The 17,588-nt window shown below is 39.5% G+C and overlaps 1 protein-coding gene across 5 annotated transcripts; it reads right to left on the reverse strand.

The window, feature by feature from the left end:
* Nucleotides 1-22: 22 nt before the first annotated feature.
* On the reverse strand, nucleotides 23-16,934 carry hnrpkl (heterogeneous nuclear ribonucleoprotein K, like). Of its 5 annotated transcripts, none has more exons than XM_038734338.1 (16): nucleotides 16,686-16,934; nucleotides 15,440-15,546; nucleotides 14,633-14,730; nucleotides 14,467-14,523; nucleotides 13,565-13,608; nucleotides 12,234-12,306; nucleotides 9,579-9,692; nucleotides 9,186-9,314; nucleotides 8,669-8,976; nucleotides 7,877-7,930; nucleotides 7,573-7,612; nucleotides 4,584-4,599; nucleotides 3,823-3,855; nucleotides 3,624-3,691; nucleotides 3,345-3,514; nucleotides 23-1,713 (listed from the first exon to the last, which is right to left on the reverse strand). In XM_038734338.1, exons 2-16 carry the CDS (start codon nucleotides 15,498-15,500, stop codon nucleotides 1,683-1,685), a joined length of 1,296 nt encoding a protein of 431 aa, XP_038590266.1. In that variant the 5' UTR covers nucleotides 15,501-15,546; nucleotides 16,686-16,934; the 3' UTR covers nucleotides 23-1,682. The 5 variants fall into 5 exon arrangements, with proteins under 5 accessions (XP_038590266.1, XP_038590265.1, XP_038590263.1 ...); XM_038734337.1 differs by having other exon boundaries at nucleotides 15,440-15,549; XM_038734335.1 differs by lacking the exon at nucleotides 16,686-16,934 and adding an exon at nucleotides 16,134-16,526.
* Nucleotides 16,935-17,588: the final 654 nt, after the last annotated feature.

A 17,588-nucleotide genomic window follows, 5' to 3' on the forward strand; every position in this document is an offset into this window, starting at 1 on the left:
AAAGCAGAACAAACACTTTGCGAACTGTAATACAGACTTTTTATTTCTTCAACACCTGCAGGTTCTATAGATATCAGACACAGAGGTAACGTTACAGATATGACTGGACAGAAGACACCACTCATGGACTCACAAAGCTGTACGCTCCTCTTCTCAAACTGCATCTCAAATAGCCTAAAGATCCTTTCACTAAAAAAAAAAAAAAAAAAAATGAAAACAAGCAAGAGTGAATGCATCTAACAGATCAGATATTAAGGCTGCATTACAGCGAGTCCATCACGGTGAGTGGTAGAAAATAAATCACGTTAACAGATAGAGAGGGGAAGAAAAAAAAATATTACCAAACATGTCTTATGGCACCATCTCCTTCCAATAAAGTAGAAAGTATTCTGGGCCTATCTAAACACTCATGAAATCACAACAGTTAAGTTACTGTTTCTATGTTATATAACATACACACACACACACACTTCATACAACCCTTTGTCTTTCAACCAAAAAATAAAAATAAAATCTTAAAATTGTCTCCCCCCCAATATCACACTGGCATATTTATCCCTACTTAAAGCAAAAGAACGACATTTTTGAAAATATGTTCATTAAATTTCTGGCAGAGAGTTAATGATAGGATTAATGCCACTTGTATCTGCCCATTACTCATGAAGCTAGCAATAACTATGCTAGCAGCCGGTTAGCTTAGCACAAAGACTGTAAATGGGCAAACAACTAGCTTGCTTGTGTTAAAGTCCACCTGCAGTACCAGCACCTTGAAAGCCCACTAATTAATGTTAAATCTTGTTTGTTTAATTCCTACAAAAAAAAAAAGATAAAAACAACAACAACTCATTTCACATGGGGTTGTCTTAAACCATTTCTTGGTTAGGAGCAGTTGCCAGGCAAGAGGCATTACATAACAACCCTAAAACAATAAATTGACCTTTAAACAATTTGCTTTTTGTACAGGATTAAAGAAATGACAAATAAAGTGTTAATTAGTGAGCTATAGATGTGGTAGTTTTTGCAAGTCTAGCCCCCCCACAGTCTTTATGCTAAGCTAACTGGCTGCAGTTTCAGATTTAAAAGACGTAACAGTGGTATTGATCTTCTCATCTAACTTTACACCAGGACACGAATAAGCTTGTCAAACTACTCCATTAAAGCCCATCTTACAAATAAGCACTTCATTTGACAGTGGAAGAAGATGTTGAATGTTGTGTAAAATGTAAACTAAAGTTTATTTAATGGTTCTTTAACCATTCCAAGACTATGCAACTTCATTTGAAGAGTGCACTTAAACATGTGAGGGGAAAAACAAAAGCAAAAATAAACTTTAAATCACATAATGTTCCTAACAAAAAGATACATTCTGCATGCTGTACTGAAATGGGGTGGCTCATAACACCAAAAGTTATCACACAGATGAGTTTACTCCAATGACTGCACAAGAATCTCCAAAAAATAATTACACCAGCACAGAAACATGTTGTTTACTCCTTGGTTGCTGTTTGACAGCTTAAGATATTTTTTAAAACTTTTTTAAAAACTGATTTATAGACAGATGGTGTAGTGTGTGATAGTGAGGGGAGGGGGCACATCTACCCAAAGCAAAGGAATGTAGGCTCTGAATAGAAGGAGCAAACAGTATGGCAGCATGGCTTCAAATTTTCTTCATTTCCTTCTTCCTAGAAGAACCGACCAGAGTACTGCCTCACACTGAAATAAGAGACAGATAAAAAGGTAAGGACATTTCATCATAACATTAAGAATATTTATTTGAACAGGACCATGACATGGCTCAGGAGCCGTAAATGACTGGATACTGCAAACTGCAAGACATTTTTCATGTGGAGCACAATTGTAAGTAATAAAAAGTATGCCACGGTCAAGGCTGAAAATAAATTTTCTCCAAGAAGCAGTATGACTGCTGAGACCAGCTTAGCCATTTAGTGATGGGGGGTGGGGGGTCTGTGAACTGAAAAGCTCTTCAAGATATAATACCCATGTAAGAAAATAACCTCAACTGTTCACATTCAACCACAAATGCGTGATTGCGCACTCAAGTATGTTCAAGGCCAATTAAGCAATTATTTATTTTTTTTGTGTTTCGGAGCTTTAATTAATTTCTCTCATACATAGTGGTCAAAGACATATTGAGATATTTTACTTAAGATTGAATGCAGGACTTGTACTCGAGTGTTTTTATACGGCTGTATAAATTTGTGTGCTTTATAAAGCACAAAGTATTATCAGAAACATGGAATTAAAGTATCAAAAGCAAGTACTCATTATGCAAATCTGCCCAACTTAGTGTGTTATATTTATCATACATACAGTATAATATTTGAATTTTATTGGTGCATTAATGTATAGGCACTGTTGTTAAAATGTGTTGTCGTCAATGTGGAGCTAGTCTTTACAACTATATGGGCTACAGTTAGGACAGGGGTGGAGAATAAATAAGGGCATTTACTCCAGTGCTGAACACTTCAGTACAATTTTGAGGTACTCCTACTTGATTATTTCCATTTTATGCTAAATGGGGATACATTGTACTTTTTAATCCACGACTTATCCAAGTTACAGTTACTTTTACATACAAAATACGATGCAGTTTCAGATGTCGGAGTTGTTTTTCAGTTCCACCAAAAGTAATTTCCCCTCTAAACTTCTCAGATGGTTTCATTTAACTGTTTGGGAGCCAAAGTAGTAAAATATTGCATACAATGCTACTTACATATTAAATGTATCGTTTTAACAATCTAACATTGTAATATATAGTAGGTGAGGTCTTCGAAGTGTGAACTCAAAGACACTATAATGTGAAAACAGCAAAAAGCAGAAGATCTGAAAAGTTTGCCTTTTATGCTTAAAAGATTATTTAAAATGACTGATTTTCAAAATAACAGATAAGAATAATTGTTAATCAATGACACTTGTTTCAGCTCAAGACACCGTCCTGGTGTTAATGATCTTGGACAACTTCTGGTTCAAAAACTAAGTACGTAGTAGTAGTAGTAGTATAATAATAATAATAATAATAATAATAATAAACACAGCATTTAGTGTATAGTGCAATTAACACAACAGCAAAGTTTGGTCAACAAACTACCGTAATTATATGTTTTATGCATTTTATTATTAAGTCTGTCTTTGAGTCACCAGGCTGCAACACAAATTTACCTGGGGACAATAAAGTTAAGTCAAAGTTTACTCAAAAACTGTTTACTTCCATGCAGTGGTGCATGAGTGGAGTAGAGCGGAGCTGAGTAAACAGGCCATCAGAGGAGACCGCACTGCTCCAAATAGGTGATTTTGAGTTTTGAGGAAATCACAGGAGCACATGCCTGTTCTGCAGCAGGTACTGTGCGTTCTGGATCTGGTCCTGTGTTCCTGTGATGGTGATGATGCGGTCCTCAGAGCCCTCTAGTGGTTCATCAATCTTGATGGATGCCCCAGACTCATGGCGGATCTGCTTGATCCTCTGGCCACCCTTACCGATGATGGAGCCAGCCAGCTGCAAAACAACCACATGGGCCAATTGAAAACAGATTTAGGAGTGAAATGTCTTTTCCGTCATTCTTTGCTGCTAGAGTCATGTGAGAGTGGATAGATGTCTCACTTACATCTTTTGGGATGGTGACTTGTGTTGTGATGACTGGGCCTCCAATATCACTGTATGAGCCTCTACCACCTACGGCAGGTGGTGAGAAAGAACATTTAAGGTGAATTTGTCATTAACTAAAACATGCAACAAGAAGAAACAATCCCTTTAGGTTAGGAAACATTACGCTGGGACAATAGTAATCATCCATCACCACTCACCAGACTGAAAGTGCTCCCAGGAAGAATTGTTGTCTTTGAAAAACATTGGAAAGGAAACAACAAAGTGAAAAATTAAAGTACACCACAGGGACAAAGACAAGAGGCAGTGAGATAGTAAACAGGAAATACAGCAAATGTCACAAGACAAATGTGTTTTTATGTGCTCTAACAAATGTTAATGTTAAAAGGAATGTATTCATTGTTGTGCTTCCTGGGATGTGGAGAAATGTCAAAACCTGTAGTCACAGCTGAACAACTTAGTTTAAATGTCACAAAGCATGAGTGATCAGTTAACCAGACGGGGCTTAAACAACTGAGCATGAGTTCATTCTTGAATGAAATTATTTTAAACATATCTTAGTTTAAGTCAAGTCAGTCATGTACAACATGTATTAAAAAAAAAAGGGGTAACATTGCAACATTGAAATGTGTGATATAATCATTCATTATGTAGTATAACTAACTATGTACATGCACAGATTATGCAATAGTACAGTAAGCCAAAATTTAACCAGGAAGTCACTCTGCCAAAAAGGGTGTAATTAGTTGTTAAACATTAAACTTTAACATTTACTGGTTTAGATTTCCCACTTTGCTAGGTACACATGTATAGTCGAATGCAATCCAATACACTGTCCCAGAGGTGTTAATTAAATTATATCTTTAAGCAGTGAGGTCATAGTTAATGGTGCAGAACGCATGATTTTCCTTTGATTAAATAATTGTAAATATGTGCTGGATTTACATACGTCAGCACTCACCATATCCGCCTCCACTCTGCATTTCAGGATCAATTGGAGGAAAGAAAAAAGACAAGCATAAAACTCTTTTAATGACACAATAATGACAGTATGCTAGCACAACCTTTACATGTTTTCTGCACAATAATAATCCATGCACTCTGTATCCATTCCTCATATTAAACGCTGGCCACTACCGGGTACGATCATTTTTGTATCCAGAACAGTCAGGATTACCTAAGGCACGGCTTCAGCAAAGTGCTTCAAATGTTCCACTAGGATCGGAGTCTGTGCTGATTCCATAGCATTAAGCAGTCCCTGCACATTTTTCAGTGACATTCATGCTTCAAATATCCCATTCTACTTCATCTGAAAGGTTTACATTACTGGTTTGAATCTGAGGCCTGCAGGCCACTGAAACAAATCTAAATTTGTCAAGATCTTTCTGGAAATATTAATTATGGCACAGCAATGAAAGGATACAACCTGTTCAACAATTATTTAATGTTGATAATGTGACGATGAATTAAATGACCCCTTTAAAGCACAATAACAAAAAGGGACATGGGACAAACAACCTTACTCGCTCTCTCACATACTCATCATTCATACAAAGTAGGTAAAAGCGTCAGCAGTTAGACCTGCAGTTCAAGTCCAACATGCTCAGTCTTATTGGCAAGCGCACGATTGGCAGCAGTTGCAGCAGTTTAGAAATGCAGATTTAGACATGTTTGTGTGTGCCATCTATAGGTAAGGACAGGAAAAGCTTCTGCAGCTTTGACCAGTACTTGAAATGAGAAAAAAACCAACGACTAGTACTCCCCTTTTTCACATGGTGCGGTGTGTGTGTCGGTCGGTGTCAGAAAAACAATAGGTATTACATTTTGAATGATAATAGAAGATGTTACTGTTGCTTAACCAGGGGGACGACCATTTCAATTAGAGTAAAAAAACATGGCAATTTATTAAGATGATTGTAAGGTTAATGTAACATTACTTTGACTAGCACCTCATACAGTACTCCCACTACAAACCTTCTTCAGTTTGCTCCATCTGTCAGTCTACAGAACAGAATGAGAGAAACAAACAATATTTATTGAATGAGATAAGTGAATATTAACTCAGTCTGTGCTTGTACAGGCTGATGATCTAGCATCTTCTCTACTGGCAAAGTTTTGCATTGAACCAGTCAATTATAGATAACAATACTATTATGCATTTTATCAGCTGCATCAGGCCCATTCAAACTGGCTAAAAAGTCACGGTACCAAACTCAGGTACTGGCCACTTCAAGCACTGCTGGCACTGGCAGACTGTTAGGTCTGCATTTTGTTTTAATGCAAAATCTGGTGTCTAAGTTTAACATTTTACAATTTAATTCTGCAAGGGTTTTGTTAACTGGAGTAGTGGAAAGTAGAATGTAAATGTAAATGCTCCGTACTTGTATAGCGCCTTTCTAGTCTTTTCGACCACTCAAACTCTTTTACACTACATCTGCATTCACCAGTCATACACATTCATACAGTGAGCCTAAGTGCTCAAACAGAAACTAGCATTCACACTCATTCATACACTGGCGGAATAGCCGATCGGGGTTCAGTATCTTGCCCAAGGACACTTCGACACGCAACCAGGGGGAGCCAGGGATTGAACCGACCTTCCGATTAACGGCCAACCCGCTCTTCCTCCTGAGCCACAGCCGCCCTAGAAGACTGGATACACATCGCCGAGCACGTTCAAGATGTGGTGGAAAGGGAGATTTGAAGCACTAAATGTACAGCTGCCAAATCTGCAACAACTGTGTAATGCAATCAAGTCAACATTGATCAGAAACTCTAGAGTGTTTCCAGCACCTTGTGGAACCCATGCCACCAAAGGGGAGTCCCACCCCGGTGTATCTATCTATTAAATTGGCCACTGAGTGTATTTTTGTAGGGCTGAACGAGATTACCTACAATCAAAATCACAATTAACCGAACGTTTGTCCTTCATTACGATTAATGAATGATTATTTTGTTTTAGCTTTTTTGCATAGCTCATTGACAAAGTTTGTACTGTAAATATGCTAACTATTAAAAAGGTGGGATATTTTGTTTGATTCACAGTCAAAAATAGATTAAATGTCAACTGATAAGTAGTGAAGTGCAAATACAATGGGAAGAAGAGGGGCTCTAAACATTTTTTTTAATCTTAAGTAACATCATGGGGTGGGGAAGCAGATGCGATAAATAAATGGTACATGTATGATGCAAAGATAAGGCTTGGAAAAGGAAGATGTGTCACTGAGCCATTTTCTACATTGAAAGCAGTCACAGGGGAGGAAACGCAGACATTTGGACTCCAAGAAGCTTGAAACTGGGTCAAAATATTTAAACTTATTCAGTACTTGACCTTTTCTCAAAATAATTGAGAAACAACCTGGGATGTTAGAAGATAGAAATGGTTCATGATAATGAATCAATTGCTCACATTTAGGAAATTTAAATGCATAGGACATTTGCCATAACCCCATAAAGTCACTGACTATTGTTAATAGAGCAGTCTTCATTTGAGATGGGGCATAATAAATAAAAACATTTCTGTTAAGGTTTTTAAAACATGAGCACTATTGGTATTTATTTGATAAAATGTTTGTTCCCCCCCCCCCCCAAGCAGCTGTTTTTGCCTTCTGGTTGAAACAACGTGCTTGTAGCTAGAACCTAAAAGGGAACGTGTTCAGGAATCGCTTTGGTTTCAGCTCAAGTTCATTTGCTAGCCTGGCGGATCTCTGGGCTACGTACTCAGCTGCTCTGTGGTAACCAAGGAGACAACTGTTGCCAGGCAACAACAGGCCTAGATCAGTGTGCGTACACTGTGAAAAAGCAGCAGTGTCCATGCCTCCGTGCTTGTACAACACTCAAACAAAGGAATCCTAGTCGCCTCATCTGTAAAATAATTCACCTACTGCACACAGCTTGGAAGCTACAAACATGCAGCCTAGCATTACAGCAGCACCTGTGCACAGACTCACCATGCTGTCGTAACGGTCTCCACCTCGGCCTCTTCTGTCACTACAGACAAAAAGATAAGCATTATTATAGTTTCTCTACTCTAGAGGACACTTGACATTACGGTATCAAGCAGGTCCTCACTGTTAGATTGGCATTTAGAGAGCTGTGAGTGTGAAAGGACATGCAGACTATATTGAGGACTTGTGATCAGACTCTGAATCAGGGATGGTGGGTTGACATTCTGCTACTAAGCAACTTTCAGTGATATCCATCACTCTGCTTTAGAGAGAAATTGTATCATTGACAATCCTGCTCCATACTCACCTTGGTCTGTCGTCCATGCTGCCATGATAGCTGCCATGTGAGAACCTGTCTCCCCTGCAAACAATTACAGACAAGGGAAAGTGTGTTGAATAAAATAAAATAAAATATAAATATCTAAACAAATTGGCATCTAATGGTGTTATCACACCTGTAGTTTGGTTCATTTGGTCCAGATAAGGAAAATAAAAACATTGTTGGCTTTTAGATATGGTCTGGTTCATCTTTACGCATCTTACAGGAGGATAATTACTCTGTGAGCACTACATCACTGGGAAAATACATTAGTTGGATACAAGTTCAACTCCTTTTTACTTTATCACTGACATGGTGATTATTCAACCATTCTTCGAAGGTGCTACACACACACACACACGGTAGTAACGCATTACTAAAAGGAAAATATATTTCTCAATACAAAATGATAGTTGCATAAACTATTTGATTTTTTTTATAATTTAACAACTAGTCGAAAACCATGATCCATGGCTATTGTTCAATTGATCAGTAAATGATCTGTATATTTGTTCAGCGAGTCCATCTGCAGTTTGTGATCAGTAGACGGATTTAATAGAAGTTAAGCTTTTGAATTTATGCTAAAAATCACCTTTCTACTGTTGCTTTCAGACTGCCCAACAAACCACACCAGTCTGCTTGGAAGGCAGACTGAGACCCTCCTCTTTAGCAGCTTTCACACCAGCCAGAATGAACCAAACCACTTTGGGCAAACTTTCACTTTAATGAACCAAACAGGTTAGGTGTGAAAACACCCACATTGGGAGGGCCACTCCTCACCCTCCTCTTGGCGGCGGCGGTGGGGGAAGAGGCAGGTTTCGTGCTCGGCTGCCCCCTCGTCCACCTCTGCTCAGCGGTGGTGGAGGACCCCGACGGGGGCTCATGTCGTCGTACTCCCTTCTGGAGGGAGGCATGGGTCTATTGCCACGAATGGGGGGCATGCGCTCAAAGCCCCCACGCACACGAATGGGGAAGCCACCAATGGGTCGTCTTCCTCTCTCCTCGAATAACATCGTGAAACCACCATAGTCGTATGTCTCATCGTAGAAATTAGGGTCATAAGGCTGGGCACGACCTTTGATTGGTGCCTGCAAGATGAAAGATAAGACAGCTCTGTTCTGAAATAACTGTTGAAATTAGCTGTAAAAGCACCCAAACTTACATTTCACGCAACTCTCTTGACTTTTCAGTAACTTTATCCTCCAGTCATACAACTATCCTCACATTAGCAGGAGATGAAACGCATGACTGTATAAAGTATGTTAAGGATTTCAACAGATCTCAGATGTAAACTCACCTCTGACACCAACTCCAGAATAACTTTTATACATTCAATGACCCGTTCTGGCTTTCCTCCCACCAAGACAACTCTGTCAGTGGAGTGTGGACAGCACTCTTGGAACAACTTGATGGTGGTCTGGGTATTCTGGTGCACACACACATTAAACACTTATATTCCAGACAATCAAATTCACTTTTGGATTGCTTTGCTACTGAACTAGACAATGAAAGTAGTAAAAAAAATAAAAAATAAAGTACTATTTTATACATGTATGTAGTGCCATTATTGCTACTGCAACTCACAAAATACAGGTAATAATAACAACACCACCACCTCATCTCTAGGCCAACTACTGGTGCACACTAGAGCATAATGGCAGGGCTCCTGCTAACCTGGACTCTTTCCTACCTCTCTTAGCTCCTTTATCTTGGCACCTTTTACACCGATGATGCCTCCTGCCAAGCTCTGATGGATAAGCAGGCGAAGCTCACTGTCAAAATCAATCCCACTGTAATGCTGGTACTACAGAAATACAAAGAAATATCAGATAAGAGTCAGTAGGGCCTGAAACTCTTCCCATTGTTGATTAGTATTTCTGTCTATGTTGCCAATGACAAATGATTTCCATTTTACAGTTTAACATGTAGTGGGATTTAAGTTTTAAATCATCAATACACAAAAATGTAAATTTTGATGATTTGAATCACTGTAGTCTGGTTTTAAAAGAACTGGTTGGAAATCATTTCAGATTAGTTCATTCTTACACCACTAATATTAAATAGAAGAAAAATAATAAGCCTGTAACAGTTATAGAAGACATGTTTTTAAAAGCAGCCCAGGGTAACTGACAGACCTACAAAGACGCCAAATAATTGGCACTCAAATTGCTGTTGAATTTGTCTCAAAATTATTTCACAAGATAAACTCAATAAATCATGACAGCATTTGCCAAAAACACACAAACTGTACTTGTTTAAAAGAGCAGTGGTGTCAAAGACTGAGCTCAGTAAAGAAGCCAAGATTTGACTGAATAGTTTGAATAACTAGCAGTTGACACATTGATGTGTTTGTTGGTGCATTATTGCCACCAACTGTCAATGGATAGTATAGTGCAAAACCAAAAGGGAGCATGTAAATTTTGCCTCCCTCATGTCCTCGTGTGCCCTGCTTCACAGGGAACCTTTAAAGGTTCCGTGTGTAATATTTAGGAGGATTTACTGACACAAGTGAAATATATAATATCCATAACTATGTTTTCACTGGTGTATAAAGACCTTACATAATGAACAGTTATGTTTTTCTATCTATCTAAAGACAATGCGGGTCCCCTTACATGAAAGTTGCCATGTTGCGCCTCCATGTTTCTACAGTAGTCTGAACAGACAAACTACTCTACAGAGTGCCTTTCGCCACTACGTTGAAAACTTATGGAGGAAAAAAAGTAGTAGTCATCTGGTGTGTTAGAAGTAAGAAGAGAAGAGAAATTAGGACAAAATAGAGGAGCTCACATATGATTTAGCACAAGTGCCGACAGAGGGTGTCGGCCACATAGCGGTGAGCAGTGACTGATCATGTGATGTCAGAATAAATTGGAATTTTCTTTCCTCATTCAATCATTAAAAACTTTTCCAGGGGTTGTCTGGTGACAGTTTTCATAGCCTTTTCGTTGTTGGATTTTGAAATTAAAGTGATAAGATTTGGTAGATGTCTGTGTGTTTATATGCTCTATTAATGCTAATCCAACAGATCTTTGTAGTACATGTTCAAGTTGATTCCATATTCCTAATCAAGAGCACATTAACTAGGGGTCGACCAATAATTGGTCTGGACGATAATTTTTCCAATAATCTGCATCGGTCATTTTAAAAACAGATAGCCGACATAATTAATAAAAAATGCGCTCCTTTGGCTCTGATGCAGCCGCTTCTGTCTGCTCAAGCCCACAGAGGGGTGAGTACAACGTCCCGCCCACTGTACTAGCTGATAGGTAACAAGTCGTGAGTAACAGCCTTTCAACACTGACTATTGTGCACAAGTAGCCTCTCAGCAGAGCTTGCAAACACTGAGCGAAATGAGGAGCAGATCAGTTTAGATTACACCAGTTTACTCATAACTACGCTCGTTACTTTAAGTAAGCACTGCAAAACAAGCAGTAGTAGTAAAAGGCTGATACTGCATCAGTACAACAAGCAGGAACGTGTACGGAGCAATATTTTAATCTGCTTTCTCATCCATCGCAGCTGTGTTCTGGTTTTACACAAACACATGTGCTAGCTCAGCTAATGGCTAGTTATAAACAAGCTAAAACAAAACCTCTCTGTCTGTAGCCTGTTTAGCTGAGATGCTACGTACCTCTCTACCAGCAGCAGAGGGAGGAGGACATGAGGACAAACGACTGACTGATAATGATGTCTTCATTCTAAACTTCACTCTATTCTATTTTGATGTCAGGAATATAGTTTATATTACATGTTCCTTTTGTTTCCAGTGAGACACTGATTTTATACAGTGACTTTGCTGCTGTAAACTTTACTTTTGTGGCTGCTCTGAAAACAGTTAAATTTGATTACTGTTCTGAATTTATTGTACATTTTTAAAAGGAAATTATTTATTTAGTAATGAAAAACCAATAAGAGTATAGATAAACAGAACCAATAAATAGTATCAACAAATGTATCAATAAAATCCTAACAATATAAAATAAATACAAAGGCAGCAGGCAAAGACAAAGTTTATGATAACTTATCACTCATAATTAACAAGTCCATCTCTGGGATCGATCTGAAATTCATTTAATTTACTACTTACAAAAAATAAACATGACAATTTTAGTTTAGTTATTTTTAACAAAGATTTGTGCTGGAGTTTGCGTTATTCCAATTTTTGACACCAAAATCAAAAATTTTACAGCATATGTATATCAGTTCCAAATATCGGTCATCAGTCTAATTGGTTACTAATAATCTGTATTGGCCTGGGGAAAAAAACAAAACAATGTCATCAATCATCCTGGACTCTGTTGATGTAGACATAATTAACAAGGTCATTAACATGGTGGCTTACCTCCTCTAGAGTTGGTATGATTCTAAGCAGAATGTCTCCAATAGTGTCGATGCTGGCATTCACACTCAAGATCCTATCAGGAACCATTTTGGCCAAAAGGAAGTAAGGCATTACAAGGGGGACAAAAAGTAGAACGCAAAGCAAAATCTGATAACCAAAAAACTAAATAAATAAAAATACACGAGAAGCAGTCCAGCAAATACTAACGGACAAACTTACAAAAGGAAAAATGAACACTGCTACATATTATAACTTTTCCCCCGACACTAGACTGATTCAATAAGCAGCTGACATGCATTCAGTCTAACATTATATTCAAAGTAAGAGAAGCCTTGGGCGGATGGAAAGCTTCAGAACGACTCAAATTAACGTGAGACTGGCCACACAGGGTTGGGGGAGGAGGGGGTGAGAGAAAGAGAGAGATCTTCTATTACCATCCCACCACCAGCAAGTTGGGGAAATGGAACGTATCAAACTGAGACAATAGCTTGCCATGACAATTGCACCACCAGCACACCTTTTCATTGTGACCAGGGGTTGGGGAAGAGGGGAGAGGTGGGGAGGAGGGGTCTTGGGGCTGAGGTGAGGAAGAGACGAGGTGGGCAGTAGAAAAGAGTAACAGAGAGAGTAACAGAGCAGAGGGGTAGGGGAGGAAATGTGAGTTGTTACCAACTACTTCGTGGCACAGGACAGGAGCAGGGGTGGAGGGGTTGGGAGGCTATGAAAGGTTTGACAGGCAGCTCTGATCTGATGTGGCCTGAGAGAAATTTAACAGAAGTGATGTAGCACAATCAAATAAAGAGACGACATTAATGAGTGAGTGTGGGGGACGGAACCTCCAGACAAGAGCCAGTGCCCTCTCAGAAATCATGGACAGTGATGCTGAAAACAGAGGGGGAGGGGTTGGAGGAAGGAGGGGGTCGGATGTAAGGGGGCCAGGTGGGCCAAAGAGGACAGAGCGAGAAAAAGATTTCTGCTTTCCACAAGTTTCATGGTAAAATTAAACATCACAGCAAGGAAAAACAACATCAAACTGCCGTGTTGCTAACCATTAAATACCAACTACTTGGTAGTGGGTTGTCAGTGATTCTCTGCATGGACAATAAACTGCAATGACAAAAAGTCCAACTCAACGGAGATGCTTAAAATGGACAGAAAAATCAAAAGGGAACAATACACGTCTCTTACAAGTGGAGGAGGGGGGTGTTTGGGGGAGGTGGAGTATACTGTCATGTATATAAAAATGTTAAAATGAAACAGAAGGCAGGTTATCAAAGACATGTGTTTCACTGTTCTAATCAGGCAGTGAGGCAATAACTGGTGGGACATACCGCTCTGGGCCACTGCTGTCTGGGACTGATACACTGGCATTGTACTGCATGGGCCGAGTTGGTGGTGGTGGTTGTGGTGGTGGTTGTGGTGGAGGAGGTTGGCATTGGGCAGGGGCATTCAATCACAAGATGTCAAGTTAGGTGCCCGTTTAAGGAGGGGCACGGTTTATGGGCGGGGGCCAACCGGAAGTGTCAGGTGGGCGGGCGTTCAGGGGTGGGCGGAGGTTGGGCCAACGTCAAGGTGGGCAACGCAGGAGGGGCATGTCGATCCAGTACATGGGCAACGGAGGAAGGTGGCCAAAAATAAAAGCAAAAAAGTAAAAGGAGAAGGGAAGAGGGGGAGAAGGAATACATTTTTAATTGAATACAAGCTATAATTTGACCCAAAAGTGAAATGAGAGACTTGAAACTGTGGTGAGTGAAGAAGAACAGGAAGTGCAACCTCATCAAAGGATAATTATTCATAAAAAAATATAAAAAAAAAAAAAACAGTCTGGAGCATACAGAGATTAACATCCCTGAAATAAATATATCCACTCAGGCTTTCAGGCACCTGTTGTCACATCAAGGGCAACGGCTTCAATTCTGTGAGGGGAACTGGTATCAAGTCAAGACAGGAAGCAAAACCCAACACATCTGCCTAACGAGGCCTTCCTTGTCTGTCCACAAGAGCCAACATGGTTTCACTAGTATGGAGAAGTGATCTTTGACCAACAGTGCATGTCAATTCTTGATGTCAAATGATTAAAATCAGCTGGGAAGAAGTTTCTATGGTAATTAATTGAATAGGAAGTTTGAATAAATTGGAATTTAAGTTGGGGTCCTTTAAATTTAAATCAGCCAACTACATTTTCTCCTCAGCTGCAGAAACGTTAGCAGCATTTTTATCCGTTTTTACTCACGTCTGTACGTAGGGCTTTTATATTCTTTCCACCCTTTCCAATAACAGCACCAGCATTCTGTGAAGAAAAAGAAGGTTTTCCTTAGAAAAATACAGGACAAAAAAATAAATAAAATAAAGGAGCGGCCCCGCCACTAATGCAGCCCATTGTTTCTATGGATGTTTACTTTGCTCTGAAGCAGCACACGCAGCTCCACCATCTCGTCTGCGTTGCGAGAACGTTTGAAGGCCTGCTCCTCGTCCATGTCCTCAGCTGGCCGTTTACCTGAGAGGGAAGACAATCCAGTTCAAATCTGAGCCAGGCAGTCATTCTGCACAAGTTGCTCATCAGTTACAACAGAGATCCTGGATAATAACTTTAACACCACTCTGTAGAATTTGATCATTTACAACGTCAGCACCCAAATATGGTAGTATATAAACTTATTTGATTTTCTTACTTTTCTAAAAACAAAACCTTGCTACAGTCTTCTACAATCACAGAAAATCTACACATGGAATAAAATAAAAAAATAAAATTTAGGACTATGCCACTGTAATATTTAGGAAACCAAATTATCATTACTAATCACAGCCACTGAATTTAATTCAAGTGACAAAAATATAAATACATGGCGAGTACTAGGTCTACAGTATGTTCCACCCCAAGAATGAGTTTCATTCAGCAGCCAACTGTATTCTGGATTATGTCCAGAGCCACAAAGTACCCTTCCTGGATTAAAACACGGTCAGATCTGCTCAGGGCCCACAGAACAGCAGTATCTTGGACAGGAGAATCTCCCAACCATCTGACATGTCCACATGCTATGTAGTGCCAGCCAGAAATGTTCAGGTTTTTTATCCTCCCTTGAGTAAACTAATTAGCCGGTATATCTACATGCTGTATTTCAAGACAGGCTCAGTTCATTGTCCAATTAATGCATGACTGCATTCATGTGGTTTACAGTTAAAATGAAAGGCGTGTATGATTGTACCATTAGCGTCAGTGCTGCTGAATGTGTTGTCTTCGTCCTGCTCTTCGATTTTCACCTCCATTGTCTTGCACCTGCACTGGAATGCAAACAGGCTCCTCTCCCTGGATCTGCTAAAAAGAGGGGTTGGGGGGGGGGGGGGCAATAATACATCAGCCTGGCTACATATTGTTCATGCAAAGATAGATCTAATCAAATATTCTGAATTGTGCTGCAACTAAGAATTCTGTTTATCATCAATTAATCTGCCAATCCTTTTCTGGAATTTGTTTGTTTTCATACATCAGAAAACAAGCGACATATTCAAATGTCTTGTTTTGTAACCAACAGACAATGAATTGATCATCAAAGTAGTAGCAGATTGTTATTCTGATCAACAACTTGCTTAAAAAATTAAAGATGAAATTTTAATTAATTCTAATTGCTGACAAGTGATATGTGTGTGACAGAAGTTAAATAATGTGAAATCACAAGCAAGACTGCACGCAGCAGCATGAAGGTTGTAAATATAGTAACGTTATACTGAACGCATGCAGTCCACCTACATACACTGCCCACTGATGCAAAGCTGAATACAGCAAAGGCAGGTTGAACTTCTGCCAAGCATCACTCCTGCTCTGAGGCCTTGCTAAGTTACATGGAGATGCTGGTCAACGCCTACATAGTTTGGGTTTTAGCAGCGCCCATTTTAACTAACCGTGGGTTTTTCCAAGAGCACCCGCAGCTACCTCCATGCATGAAAGGTTCTCCAGAAAACACGTTCACAGGTGCATTTGTGCCATCCGGAACAAATTAGCCATATGTGGAGAAAGCTAATCACGCACTGCAACTTCTTATACCCTTCTATGTCCAACTAAATCAAACACAGCTACACGAATAAACTGCACATAAAAGGAAACTGCGCAATTCCATACACTTAAATAGGAAAACGTGTCTGTTTGTCTGCAAACAGGAGATAGCTGGATTAACGTTATCTGCGATGTGGCTAAATTGACATTACTTTACTAAGCTAACAGCCCTGCTAAGCTAGCCAGCTGCTGTCTGTGTTTTGCTAGGCGTGTCTACCAGCGACGGTGTCCACGTTGCGACTGTACAACATTCACTAGCGAGGAGAAATAGCAAGAGCCCAGCGGAAGAATCCAGCTATCCTGTAACGTCAGCGGTGAAATATAATTACATGAACCACAGCTAGCAAGCATGTTAAATGACGCGACGTTATTATACCCGGACTAAGTTAAGGAAAACAAACCTGCAGCAAAACCACTTTCACTGCGCTCGTCCACGGTTTCCTCGATCAGAAACGTTTGCCCGTTTTCAGCATGGAGAGAAGACACTGTGGATGAGCTCGTCCACGCTCACACGGCGGTTTGTTACATAAGCTTTATCAATTCAGCGCGGGCGGGCGGGGCTAAGACACATTGAATCAACAGAAAGGACTCTATGTGCCCGTATGGCCACGCAGAACAATTTATCAAACTCCCTGACTTGATAGGGAATAATTGTCCCGGTTTAAGGCTCACAGGCAACGCTTCCTCTCAGGCTGAACTACAACCCCGCCTCCTCCGGCAGACGCTCACATATAAGAACCACAGCTTGCAGGGTTTTATAGTCCTGAATAATGGTTGTCAGATTAGTTCATCAGTTCGTAATTCATTTGAATATATAACATATCAAAGATATCATTGTGTATGCTAAATTAGCTTGATTTTGGACTTGTTCCATGTTCCTTATTTTGGGACTATCTCATCCACTGAGATGCTTACTGTCTCTAAGGACTTCTAGGCTTGTTGGTTTGTAATTAAAAATGTTGTTTTGGAAACAATCTTTTTTTTCTCCATTTGTGGGTCATAAATTACAATTGTATTTTTGTACAGGGGTACAAAAAACACCCAATTAAAGCTGAAATGATTGATCTGAATGATTTATATAATTCAAAACTGAATATGTTTGGGTTATGGACTGCCGGTATGACAACACATGACATTTGAAGATGTCATCTTGTACTCTGAGAAATATGTACATGCATTATTTCTCTATTATATTATCTATTATTTTTTCATTTATAATTTCTTAAGTTAAAAATATAATAAGTTGATCAACTGATAATGACAATAACCATTAGCTGCAGCCCCACATTCAGTGCAACTGCAGT

This window comes from Micropterus salmoides, unplaced genomic scaffold, assembly GCF_014851395.1.
Source record: "Micropterus salmoides isolate LMB-PRFRI ecotype aquatic unplaced genomic scaffold, ASM1485139v1 Ms_hic_scaffold_20, whole genome shotgun sequence".
Taxonomy (NCBI): Eukaryota; Metazoa; Chordata; class Actinopteri; order Centrarchiformes; family Centrarchidae; genus Micropterus; species Micropterus salmoides.